This window comes from Rhea pennata, chromosome 8 (assembly GCF_028389875.1).
Source record: "Rhea pennata isolate bPtePen1 chromosome 8, bPtePen1.pri, whole genome shotgun sequence".
In the NCBI taxonomy this organism is placed as follows: Eukaryota; Metazoa; Chordata; class Aves; order Rheiformes; family Rheidae; genus Rhea; species Rhea pennata.
Genome location: NC_084670.1, coordinates 10888225 through 10902286, shown reverse-complemented (window position 1 = coordinate 10902286; position 14062 = coordinate 10888225). Strand labels below are relative to the sequence as shown.

General features: G+C 40.4%; 1 protein-coding gene across 1 annotated transcript in view; it reads right to left on the bottom strand.

The window, feature by feature from the left end:
• Window positions 1–392: 392 nt before the first annotated feature.
• PIK3R3 (phosphoinositide-3-kinase regulatory subunit 3) overlaps window positions 393–14062 on the bottom strand; it is a 33566-nt gene continuing 19896 nt past the window's right edge. The window contains exons 4-10 of the mRNA XM_062581996.1: window positions 13444–13624; window positions 12583–12708; window positions 11716–11858; window positions 10769–10945; window positions 9804–9878; window positions 9251–9421; window positions 393–7766 (exon numbers count right to left, since the gene is read on the bottom strand). Of these exons, the coding sequence (XP_062437980.1) occupies window positions 7565–7766; window positions 9251–9421; window positions 9804–9878; window positions 10769–10945; window positions 11716–11858; window positions 12583–12708; window positions 13444–13624 (1075 nt within the window). The 3' untranslated portion in view covers window positions 393–7564. The remainder of the gene's footprint in view (window positions 7767–9250; window positions 9422–9803; window positions 9879–10768; window positions 10946–11715; window positions 11859–12582; window positions 12709–13443; window positions 13625–14062) is intronic.

Here is a 14062-nt window from a genome sequence, read left to right as displayed (position 1 = left end):
CTTGACGCTCCTCTCTGATCTCAGCACGGGGGAAGGTTTCAGCTCTGACGGTCCCTCCGTGCCGCGCGGAGCAGCGGGAAGCTGCTCGGGGGATGCGGACCCGTTCCCGAGCTCTCGCCTGCGCCGACAGCAGCCTCCGGGGAGGCTCCCTTGAACCTCGGGCGCACGCGGGACGAATGTTTTGTTCCCGGCGCTGAGGAACAGCGTGTTTGCTTCCTGGAAACTCGACTACTTGCGGAGCACTAATGCTGCTTCAGCACCAACCGGGAAAGAATTAGAGCTCTGGATTTTTTTCTTTATTTTTTTTTAATGTCTCTTTTAAAGATGATTCTCCTGGCCTCAGCCGGGAAGACACACACACACACGCACAGCTAACACCACGACATTCCAAGTACGCTGCATTTCTGAATTTATTAGAAACAGCTGTCAGTACATCCTTCTAAAACATTACATGTCAATGTGCTTTATTGCAATCTTTTTTATTGCATTTTTGATCTAGAGCAAGTAGGCCCAGGATGCTTAGTGTCTGGGATTTAAAAGCCCAACCATCTATTAAAAGAAAATACAGCAAAATTGTAACACATCTGGTGACAAGTACAGTGTTGCATTATACTGATCTAGAAACTACAGTAGGACTTGTCTGAAAACACTAACATACAATTGGTTTCCTTATGAAGCAGTTTGTTTCTTTTTAAAAGTTAAACTACATGAATTCCTTTTTTTTTTAATTTTTGACTACACCATAAACGACAGAAGAACAGGTTTTACACAAATAACAAACAAGTACCAAAGTTACATGCTGGAATTCATACGGAAAAAAAAAAACTCAAGAGCTTCTGGAGAAGCAGGTTCTTAACAGATGCAGTTTCCCTTAAAGAAAATAGAATTCAAATTAAAAAAAAAAAAAAAAAAAACACATTACTGCAAAGGTTGCACGAAGGAGTGTGCTGTTATTTCAGCCCTCAATACAAGATCAAACACCCACTCATGCTTTACATTGAACCACACCTTATATAAAGAGTCCATTCACAAAGTGATATGTATCAATACCACCCATTGCACATCAGCTCTAGACAGGAGGTTTTTCAGGCCTATTTAAACGTGCAAATGTTAACTGTATCTTGAAGGAACACAAGAGGGTTTCTTCTTTTAACCTTTGCTTTGAACTAATTTTAATGCTTTGTCCCAGAGTAAATAACTACAAAACCCAAATTCAATCAGTTAAAAAAAAAAACAAAAACAAAACAAAGAAATCCATAGTTTAGAATTTCAAAAGCACATATTCAAGATGATCACAATAAACTCCTTTTCATTTGACAAAAACAAACCCAACTTTGCCTAAATGCATGTTAGAATGTGCTAACAGTGAATTTCATTTTATTGTCAAGGGGCAGTGCCACTTACAGCTAATGCATATAAATGTGTATGTGAATATATTTTACATATATCTATATACATACAGTACATATACACACGCACGCGCACGCACACACACAGATATGATGCAGACCGTTACAATCCTGTGGTGCAATAAACAGCCAGATATACAAAATTAACAGGTTTAGTCAAACGTATCTTTGCCCGATGTAGGAGCCGCTCACAAAACCAAAACGGAACCGAACCCCAACCAGGCGAGCAAAGGAGGAAACCCCTCCGCTCCCCGCGCTTGGGCGAACACCCTGGGTGCTCTCCTGGCTGGCCGAAGCACTGTAGGATGCCACTGAAGTCGAGAGACTTGTGTCGAGGGCGGGCGGGATATTCACCCTTGCACGTTTTAGTCTTTGGACACAAGCCTTTTTTTTTTCCCCAACCGATCCCAAGCCCGTTCTACAGCTGCTCCAAAGCTTGGCGAGCGCACGGGTGAAACCCCGCTGAACTCGGAGGAAGATACGCGTCCTCTCGTTTGCAAAAACCAATCTTGCAGCAGCAATAGGCTGGGGATGGGAGTGTCAAATCGAAGCCACTTTGTCTAACGCTGGTTATCAGTGAAGCGCTTTTTTCCCTATGGATAAGAGAACCCGTTTTCCTTTGTTCTGCCTCGGAAGCTCATATTCCATTTTTGCAAAGGAAAATTTCTGAACAAATAGTGAGTCTAGTCATCCACCACCATCTATGCCAATAGCAATAAAAAAAAATACAAATTCTGCATTAATTGCATGGAGCCAGCCCCAAAGACTAGCACTTCAAGCACTGTCATCATCTTAACAAGCGCATTACTAATCCTCCTGGTCTGCCCTCGTGAACCAACAGGAAGGAGTTAAAGATTTTAAAACAGATTTTTCCTTTCCTATTTGGTGGAAGGTATTTCTGCCCACAGAATGCAAGATTCACAAAAATGTTGGACAAATTTCATCCAACCCCAACAAAACATACTCCTCACTCAGTAATTAAGTAGTCGAGTTGCTTTACGAACAGGCCTGCATTGATTTGGGCTAGTAACTTGGTTCTCTTCTCCTGGCTGCACAGTCAGTGCCAAAGGAAACTAGGGGATCAGCAATGCAAGTTTCCTTCCAATACAAAAAAGAGGAGCAAGTCCTCAAGGACTTCTATTGGTTTTCTGGCTGTTTCTCATGTATCTACTTGCACGCACATTTAAGTACAACCAATTATTCCAAAGTTTTCAACGTGAACATTGTGCCTGGGTCTATTCTGGCATCTCCTCTTTCTTTTATGGTTAAAGACAGAGGTCCTGCTTCAGTGGTCTGTCTGCTGCTTGATCAAGCTACAACCAGAGAGATTCTTTAGGATGCCAACCCTCCCCCCCCATTTATTAAAGCATTTTCAAGATTGCTTTGAATGGCAAATTTGAGTAAGTGTGCCTCCCCTACCCCCAACTGCATCTTTGTTCTTCAGGAATATATTTAGACTTTGCTGTTCCCAAAGCAAATGTCTGTAAATTAAACAGAAAGAAGCTACGCATAAGAAAGTCTCACTTTAAACATGATCTATACAAGACATACCCCAACTCATCATAGTGCTTTGTAAAAACTGCATGTTGAACCTGTCTCTTACCCCTCTCGATCCACAAACAGTACCTGTTTCATGTCTGCATAATGCAGCAAACATACAAGACTCACTAACATTTCAGATTTTTATTCCCTGTTAGTGTAACAAAAATAAAAAATAAACACATTCAAAAACAGAAGAGAGATTGTTCAAGTACCAAATAAGGGGCTTTTCCAAACTTAAGTTGTGACACCTCTTTAGCAATTCTGCTGTATTATACAGCCACAGTATTCATTTACAGACATGTTGCCACTCAAGTTTGCAGAGTGCACAAGATATAGGGCAACCAAGACCATCCTTCTTCCCCTCTCCTCCCCAAAACAGCACTAAGCGCCAACATTCATTTCCACAGTCCCCATTACAGTCGCCTGGCTTTGTGAAGGCCAAGATTTGAGTTTTGCCCTTCTATGACTTGAATTCAGATATGATTCAATACAAGCTCTTTTCCCAGAGATGGCTTTCAGTTGTGGAACTCTTGCTTACACTAGTGTCAGCGAGAAAAGAATCAGGCCCGTCACAATAAATGGAAAATTTCTTGACTATCTGCCACATTAAGAGAAATGAGTGTGGAAAGAGTGTTTCATTTTTGGCATAGGACAGAGGGCCATACTGGATGTGAACTCTAGACTCCAGCTACGAAAGGTGCAGATCAGCCACCCAACCCACTGATTGTGGGAATTAAAAAACAGATGAGAAAACAACCCCCAAATCTGGAGCATTTGGGGGGTAGAAGATGCACCATTACATATTACTGTTTCACAATGTATTGTGTAGTAGTCCAAATATCTGTCAAGACATCCCTCTGAGTTTCTAGGTTAGTTCTTTCCATTCTAAAATCACTTAAAATCAAGAAAGAAACTAGTGGAAAAAGATTTGTTAACTTCAAAAACATGGCACTGTTGGCTGACGTAATGGGGCCAATGGCAACTGTGGAAGTAGACCTGAATTCCCATCCATACGAATACGAAATACTGAATCACCCCTGATCCCTGCAAATATACTTCAAAACAGATTAGAAGAAACTGTGCATATTAGAGTTTCAACATTCCCCCCCCCCACATTTAACACTGTGCAAAAGTTATTTAACTCTACATACATATTTAATACAATATGGGTCAATGAAATCAGTACTCTTCTAGCTGCAGTCCAATACAAAACGGCTGCTCCGACAGAGAGACTATTTCCCCCTCTTTCCTCCTGATGCTTTGACTCTTGAAACCAAAACTTTCTCACATCTTACTGCTTTAAAAGAACTTGAGTTCCTTTGTTTTGCCTTTATGTTCACATTTCCTGTATTTGTTTTAGTCTGAACAGCTGGTTTTTGTACAAGGTGTAATCCTGTACCTCGTAAGCCCATTTCTGATTTCTCAGTTATGCAAGCTAGGAACGACTACTGGAAGCAACAGCATTTCTCACGGGTCTAAAACTACTGAGCAAGCAGAATTAGGCCAAATAAAATAAATGTAGCAGGACCAAGCCCTTGCCCAGTGGATTACACCTGCTACATATGTCAGTTGGTTTTATACCCATTTTCACTTGCCATATGAGTGCAAAACTGATACAAAGAGAATGTGCGCAATGGCAGGTGAGAGTAAGAAATGGGTAATAATCTTAGCAGCTGTGACTTTAGGCGCAAAGAGATACAGTGGCAAAACAGACACTCAGAAAGATCAATGAGGATAACGGAGCCAAATACAAATACCATAGGCTTAATCTGCCTACAGTCCTGATCTGAAGGTTGGGGAGGGTGGGGGGCTTCAAGATGGCTTTTGGCTCTGAGCACATCATTCACAGCAAATGCATCACATGTGATTAGTGAAAGAAAGAAGGACCAGATTAAGAGTTCAGTCACACCACTATAAAGCCAAGATACCTTCACAAATGCCAATGGAATTATACTGTGTTTACATTGGCATAAACGGGGCTGGAGCCCAGACCAAGACCTCACAAGATCAGTGAGATCCCACTACAAGGAAACTTCAGACGTTCCCACTTTTATGCCGCTGCTGTCAGTACTCTGAGGGTGTGCCAGGATTTATGAGCCTGAAAGTAGACTTGTTTGTTTAAAACAAAATCAAGCCTGCGTCCTATCTAAAAACACAGTAGATGTAAAACGCTTCAGCTAGTTCTTTTCACAAAAACAAGAATCAGAAATACATGCCCCATCTTTGTCAAACGTTAATATTGTAAGAGCAGAGCCCTGAGAGACTGCAAAAGCATAGAAAACAACCAGACACTCCTCTTGCACAGATTTTTCCACAGGAATTAGACACCTGGCTATCATTTGTGCCTTTGAATCGATTTCCCTCATTAGGTGTTTGGACTGAATCCAGCGCTAAGGGAACATTAGATGCACAAGAGGTGTGAGAGTGACAGCTTTACAGTTACCAGATTAGAACTGCAAATTATCGAAGAGGTAGGGCAAGTTTCTTTAGAAAGAAAAATTTCCATGTCCACGTACAGCTGGGGAATCCACTCCACAGCAAGGCTAAGAGCAAAGGCTGAGTTTTACTTTTCCTGGAGAAGCAGGAGAGAAGGGACACACCAGGGACACACGTGGGTCACTTTGACAGAACAGCCTGCATTAACTTTCTTCTCCTCTACTGCCCAGCTAAGTTTCATAGTCTTTTCTTTAATGAGAACAGTGGCATCTCTAGAACCCTTTGCCTGAAAGTTGTACTCTACCTGGCTACAAAGCACCTGGGATGTGCCAGGGTCATTAGTGCAAAATGAAATCTCTCACGGGCATATCAGGCAACTACAGTACCCCTCCTGCAACTGCCATCAGTGCCCCAGGCTTGTCACTTCCCCACTTGCAAATTCATGACATTCAGCTAAATAATACTTGCAGTGCCTCTGATGATTTTACACTTTCAACATCGACAAGCCTGACAATTTGAACAGGAAGGAAATCAGCAATAGGGTCAGAAACAGGTCCAGAAGTTCCCAGTGTGTAGTCTCAGATTTGCATGACTGTCGGCTTCCTGTGCTGTACAATGGGCACATTTCAAGGGAACTGCTTCCAATAATAGGAACAAAAGCAACTTTCAAGGTTGCACACTGAACAATTACTTTGCCAGTTACGCTTTGATGCCAAGTGGTTCAGTTTGCCAAACTTAGCTCTTTTTCATTTTAGAACCCGAAGGAATGGAAATAAGCTGCTTTGTATACTTGTGGTGTGTACTTTCTTCTTTCCAAAGAGGGGATTTATTGGATGATTGCTATACTTGACAAAGCCCAGAACTACCTACTCCAGTATCTGACAGCAGCCCTTGCCAAGTGAAGGTATCAGACACCCAGTAACAGAGGAATACAGCTCTCTCCCCTTCCTGCATTTTGCATAATATACAAAATAACAAAGGAGTTTAGATTATACCAGTGTAAAAATCTTGCTTGGCTACAGTGATGTGAAAGCTCAGAATCTAGCTTGCAAAGACCAAATCAGATTCAATTAGCACGCTCACTTTTAACTACTACTCATGAAATAATTTGGTACAGTAAGCCATCCAGAAGCATTAGATTGCACCTCTTTTACATCAAAAACCAAGTGCTACAAGAGTCGGTCCTTGTTCAGCAAGAGAACTGCAACATGTGAGTGCAAGTTTCATTCTAGTTTACATTCTGAAGCATGGTTATCTTTAAAAATTGAAAACAGAAGCCCAAGCTGAGGAATGGGAAGAAGAGGGATGAAGAAAGAGAGGAGAGGAAGCAATTATATCAGGTCAGACAAATTAGTGTTGTGAAGCCACACAATGTTTTAGCTTTTCCTTTTATTTGTTTCAAGTTTTGGTGTAGAAAGTATGTGCGGATGCTAACGCAACCTTTCCTATAAGTGCTCAATCTAGCAACAAACAAAGTTTTGGTGGGTTCAATTTGGTTATGTTTCCTTTAAGTGAAGACCTATAGTGCCATTGAAACCAAAACTTTGTTACTGTTGGCAAAAAAATAAAGCAACTTTTCTTTACAAGCATTTTCCATTTAAATAAAAACCTGAAGCTTTCCACAATTCCTTTGGTCTTCTCTCACCAAATTTCACGCTACCTTAAGACAAGCCCTCTTTTGGAAGTTCAGCTGAATCGCAGTGAAGCTGCTGAAATTAACAGAGAAAAATTGCTGTGGTAGAGTTTCCCCTCTAGTTCGTTGGGGTTTAAGACTGAAAGACATTACTGATGCCTCAAACAGAGGTTCTTCAAATTGTCTCTACAAGAACAAGAGAAAACAAAATCCAATTAGAAGTTCCTCTGAAGGTGCCTGGCAAAAAATTATCTCCAAAAATGATGTTTTGCTTCCAGTATTTTTGTATGCATTGTGTTGAGTTTATTCCCCTCATAAGGAAACAAAAGTATCAGTGTAAAAGCACAGCTGAGCTTTTAGGTAGCACCAGGACACCTACACCCAAGTTGTCATCTTGTTGCTGCTAGGCCTCTTTTTGATTCACATTCACAGAATCACTTCTTGTGCAAAACAAGCAGTCTAAGGAGAAAGAATGCCCTCCAAGTTCTAATAAAAATTGTAGAAAAGAATCCAAGATAGCCAACACTTTCCTCCTCCCCAAGATTTATCTGCAAAGAGAGGGGGGCATGTGTGCGTAGACAGGGTAGGCAAGCCTGACATTTAGGGAATCGTTGTGCTGGACAAGGGATGTCTGCTGGTAATGAAGAACCAAATCCTTAAGTGTGCTGTACAGGTTATACGGTTCTGCAAACCCATAACCTCTTGGAGTGCTGTAGATCACACAGTGTTTCACTTCTCCATCAGCTCTGCAAGGAAAGAAAACAAGAGAGTTTAACATCAAAGAACAAACCCAAAGTGACAGTCTATTAACAATTAACTAACATAGCAACTCTGCCAGTCACTAAATTACACAATGGAGAACCCAGTAGATGCAAGCAGAGGAGATTAATATAGTCTGTGAAGAAACAGTGCTTCAGGGCATGTGATTAAATACTCTTACATAATAATCCACATAACAGGCCTCTTCTATCCCAGTATTACAATTCCCTACTGCATTGTTCTCCAAACGTCTCTTGGAAAAAGAGTCAAGAGCTTAACCAAGAAGATAAGCACCTGAAGTCAGCAACAACTTTGTGCTCAACTTATTTGGAAAGCTTTCAACTAAGTGAACAAGCCAAAGCCTGCAAGTCCTTAGGACCTACAGAGTGTTTCATGAAATACAGCACTAACTTTCAATGTGCATTTTCTAATGTTAAGCATGGCATGCATTCAAGTTGGTTCATTATCTGAAGTCATAGTGATTGAGTCCCTAACTTGGCAAAGCATTTGCTGGAACACATTATTTCCAAAGCTGCTAGAATAACTTATCTGCCAAAAAGATCAAGTATTATGTAATCCTTGTACTGGAGCTTTTTACAATCCAAGTCACATGTAGGAACAGGTTACATTATGCCATGCCTTTGCTATCTTGTAGCATGATACCAACCAAGCGGAAGTATCTGATGAACCTGTCACTTCAGTGACTGTGACAGACTATCCTGAGCATAACAGATACTACAACCTTCAGTCACCTTGAGGTGATATACCTTCACATACTTATTTCCCTGACTTGCTTTCAGATGTAATTAGCCTCATGTGAAATAAATCAGTGAAAGCCATTTTGCACTCCAAAATAGGCTTGAAGGATTTTTAGATAATAGAACCAGAGTATTTCTGCCCTCCATTGTACTCGCATAAAATCAAGTAAAACACTAAAAATCAATGCAAGGCTGGTGCAATTCAAAACATCAGATATAGGTATGGCTGTTTTGAGTCTGTGTGAATGCCATAAAAACTACTGCTCACAAATAACGTCTCCTCTGAAGTTTTATCCTCCATTATCTTAAACACACAACAGGAGGAGCCTGGAGTTTGGCATGTCTAAAAGTGAGAACAGAAGATGTTACAGCATTACAGTGCAGTTTTCCTTCCCACATGTTCCCTGGCAGATGAAAACATGGGAGAATTTGGCCCTGAATTGCTTATGACTGTAGAGCTTCAAGTTGGAATACTTCAGAATTTTGTACTAGTGACTGTGGTGACTGAAAAGACTGTTAGAATTAGTTACTGCACTTCCAAAGAAGATTTTTGCAACAAAACTGTTGCCATTCTAGAATTCCTGAAAACATGCAACAGGTTTCAATGAGTAGGCCTAGGCTAGACCTGGCTTTTGTTCTTCAGAATATAGAAATATGGTAGAGATTTGTGAACTGAAAAAGTTAGAAGAAAAAAAAAAGGAAACTATACTTACACCACAGAACAAGCATAACACCCTTTCTTGCTACTTTCTCGAATTAAAAATGCTCCATCAGGTTTTCCACAGAGCAAGTCTTCTGCTTGGATACGATTGAGGTCCCCAACAAACCAAGTTTTCTCATCATGATGTGGCAGGTTTTCATCTTCTTCATTCACAAAGTATGTGCTGCAAGAGGAGATCAAGTTGTTAGCTTCTGTTTAGCAAAGGAATCAATAAGCAGAGTGATTTATTTTTGCAGAACTCATTCAAAGTAAATGCATAAAGAACCCTCAGACATGGATGTCAGGCTCCTACTGGTCACTTGGTATAAGCTTATAGCCTCTAATCCTAGAGGTTTCAATATGGAACTCGGGTTTCTTGACTTAGTTGTAATCCTAAATGTTTCAGCAGAGTTGTTGCCTCACATGACATAAGGATCCCTTAGAGAATTCCTTTTCTCTGGAATCCTTTACAGAGAAACTGATGTTTCATATTACCAACCTCTACAAAACATACCACTTATCAATGCACCACTTCTCAGTAAAGTTAAATATACAATGACACTTACTCATCAATATTTTCATTTTTGATCCCCAGCCAGTCATTTATTCGCTTCTGTCTTACTCCTTTGTGGTTGAGCCATCTGCCAGGAGAAGAGAGCATTAATATGTTACTTCAGAGGATGTGTGTAGGTTTTCTTACTGAGCTAGCAGAGGTTCAGACACAAGGCCCTGTAGAGAAATGGCCTATAGCTTAATTTGCTGTCTGCTAGCAAGAGCCATAGAGAAGACACAGACAGTCCACACTCTGTATGAGTGCTCCCCTGCATAGTCTTCTGAGATGCCACCTCTACTGGGCACAGCAAAGAGCCATGAAGTAGCCTCTTAACTGGAGAAAGAGGAAGGTACAGTTGAGAAAGAGGTAGGTACAGCTTGAGAAAGAGGTACTGCCTCTGCACAGTGCAGGCCAGGGAAGAAGCTGAATATAAACCATGACAGCTGCCTGTTTTCCTGAGAAAAAGCAAAACCAGTCTTGCAGTTGGCTTCCTCTAACCACCTAGCATCACCTTCTTAGAGTGCACTTCCCACTGTTCTCTGCCAGAATGAGTTATCCCAGTGCAGTGACTCCAGCACAAGGATATTAATAGCTGGGTAACAGAAGTGTCAGTGAAATCAAAAGCAGGATGAGAGTAAAATCTGCCTCACCCAGTACAAAAACTACCAATCTCTGTTGCATTGTAGACACGTTTTGCTTGATAACTCATTTAATCTTAAATGATACCTTACTTACATGAGTCACAATGTGCACTTAATTATAGCAGACCCTTTAAGTCTGACAACTGCAGTAATAAAGTAATGAAGTCAGGAAGAGGCCAACCAATTACTCAAATATCCCACGCCAAGGTTTAATACCACATTAGTAATCACACCATTTTGGTTATGAAAACAAAATTAAATTCCCATTACCCTGATGGAAACAGTCATTAACCTGGTTCAGAGACACCATTTAGAGTCACAGGTCAGGCTTACTTACACAAGATACTGATCTCTGATTTTGCGGAGCTGAATTAGGTCAGGCTTGATACTGTTCATTTTCTTATCAGTCTCTCTGTTGTCCAGAGCTTGTTTCTTCAAATCTTGTTCCAGACGCATTTTACTATCGTGGATCTCGCCCAAGCGTGATTTTAATTTCTCATAGTTCATCATAATCCTACAAATAATTGTGCAATATTTGAGAGGTGAAGTCAATCCAGTCCAGAGGGACTGAACCTTACTGGTATCACTGTACATAAATGACCCACAAACTACTGCGACAGCAGTTCCTCCGCTCTTCCCCCTCATTTTAACATGAAAATTGCTACAGAAGTGCCAGAAAAGCACAAGATCTTTTGCTAGAAGACCCATCACCCTTTCACCTACCATCTGTTGCAAGAATTTTCAGTTTGTGGACCTTATGTGCAGTCAAGTTATAAATATCTTCAAGGAAGAAGATTCAAAACCTCTATGGGTTCCCCACAAAAAAACGCAGAACAAGATTTAGGAGCAAATCCTGTTCTGTGGTACATACAGCTTTCTGTAGCACCAACACGGTCAAGCAACAAGTGTTCTTTATAAAGTCAGTCTGGTGATTCAGAACTATACACTGCCAACACTGCACTTCAGAACAATTTGAGTTCACACTACAGCTCACAGACATTCACCTTGTATATCAAGTCTATGTTCTGTGTTTTAGAAATATACATATGTAAACTGTACCTGGTCCTCATCACAGTATCTCAATTTGCTTAAGTTAGAGACAGAACAATCCACTTCTTCTCCCTGTAACACAATTCCCCACTGAAGTGGGCTTATTGAAGGTTCATACTTTGGGAAAGTCTCAGTGAAAATACTGAATTTACTAAATGTTGTTTTATATGATTATTACATTAAAAAATTCATGGGAGTCCTAGAGTGCACACTAGTTCTTTCTTGTAAGCCTACCGTTCAATTTCTTTGTCATTCCCCTCTCTGCGAAATCTCTCAATGTATTCTTTGCTGTATCGCTCTTGTGAGTGGCACTGTTCCTCAAATATCTTAATGGTTTCATTAAACGCTTCAATTGCGGTCCTCTTCATCTGAATTTCCTATGTGAGGAAAGAGTCTTTGTCATTTGTTCACGATCCAGATAACACAAGACTCAATTACATTCCCTAAATTGACTGAGATGATGAACTCTTCTCCCCCTACAAGTCAAAATGTGATTAATCAGATTTTACTTTAGTGCAAGTGTCTGAGTAGTCATCTCTTCTCTGCTCCCTTCCTGTAAGCTTACCCCCCAACCTCCCTATTGGGCTGCAAACTCTCTTAGAAGTATTTTAGTCTTGCTTTCCATCTTAGTTTTCAGGTAGACTGCCAGCAAACATCATCCCCCTATCAACCCAAATACCATACTGGCACTTCCTTACTGCATGAAATTCAGGATTTGATTTGAACATGACTTCACATAGAACTTGGACCAAGCCCTTCCAGTATTTTCACTGCAGCAGCTGTAAATATTCAGAAGCTGAAAGAGCAGTCTGCAGTGCAAAGCTTGCACAGGATGGTCTTCTCCATTGTTCTCCCTTATAATAGAAAGCTCAGTTGCTATTTTTTCCCTCATCCCACACTATATCTCTAGGGGTATCACCAACAAGTAATATTAGTTGTGTTTCCATCAACCTTCACACCTCCTTGCTCTATTACAAAACAACTGACCATTTTTTTTTCTTTGTATTTTTTGACTTTGAATGACTTTGTTAGGTTTAATACATTAAGTCTTTTTTAATATATCATGAAACAGACACTGCAGATAGCTGCAGTGAAACTAACCTGTGATGTTCTGGTATATTCTTCATACAATTTGTCATACTCTTTACTCTTTTCTTGATACTGAGCGTGGTATTCTTGAAGCTTTTTACCTACTGCATCTATGTTATCTTCTTTCACCAACTGATCCTGTATATACAAAAAGCTATTAAGTCTTCAAGCAAAGCAGCTTTTCCTTAAGTGTATTCACTTGTCCACTCGCACACATTTGCATTTCTACAGCCATTAGCATAATTTTTATAAACAGGTTTCTACATAACACAAATATCAAATTGAAATATCCCTTCCTTCTGCACAACAAGTTCTGGAGTTTAAAAAGACCGGGAACTGGTATTATGGGACACCTAGAACTATGATAAAAAAAACCCTGAAGACTCCAAAAATACATGACAGCTTAGGTCTACAATTCTATCTTACTTTGGAATAAGGAGGAAGTGGATTGCTCAAAATCAGAAGTGAAAGATGAGAGCTTTTTCCAAAAAGCTCTACACTTTTTTTTCCTTAAAGCATAGAAATGTCTCAGACTACTGAATAAAAACATCCAAAAAATTGCTGAAAAAGCTAGATGGCTAAAAGCATACAGCAAGCAGCGGCATGGCTCAGAGATGTGTTTCAAGGGCAACTTCAACTGTTTAGCACAGAGCCCTGGAGGTCCCAGGGGCCCAAGGGAACAAAGCTGCTCAAACAGGCTCAAGGCTGCAGCATGCAGGGGTTTCACTTCCCTATTGGACTGCTCAGATGGAGACAGGTAGTTTAGGAAAATGCAGCAGAAAGCTTAAATGTCTAGAGAATTTTGAAGACACATTAGCATGTGCCGTCAGAGTGCCTGCACTAATAGTTACAGGAGTCTGATAAAGACCTTACCTGCTGATACCGGGATACTGGATACATCAACTTCACGTCAAGCTTCGGGTTATACTGAGCAAGAGACTCATTGCGGTAGTGGTTAATCAGTTCCACAACAGAATTAAATGTCAGTGGATCAGAAAAGCCGTATTTTCCATCCCGATGATAGATCTTTATCAGTTTATTGTTGCCACCCTTCCTGTAAAACAGTAGTCATTTAGAGGTTTTACTGCATACCTCCTATTGTCTTCAACACTGAGGCTGCTAACTAAAATAGTGAAATTCCTGGGTAAGAATCTTTGAAGCCAGTCAGAGAGTTAAATAAGTACACCTTAATAATTATCCTTTACATACTAACAAACATAAGGTAGTTTAAGAGTCAATACACACAGAATTATCATTGTGTATTATTTGAATGGGAGCAAAGCCCAAAGCAAATTGCTTCCTGTGTGTTTGTTCTGGAGCCAGCTTATTGTAACTAAAGGCCTAGCTTAGCTAGAAGTTTTTTCAAGGGAAAAGGAGGATGCTTAAGGCTGAATAAAGGAGCCATATTAAAACCGAACCCCAGCATTTCCTGGAGTTCAGGGTCACTAATAGTATATAACTGAGTATACATTTATAGAGTAATTCACAAGTC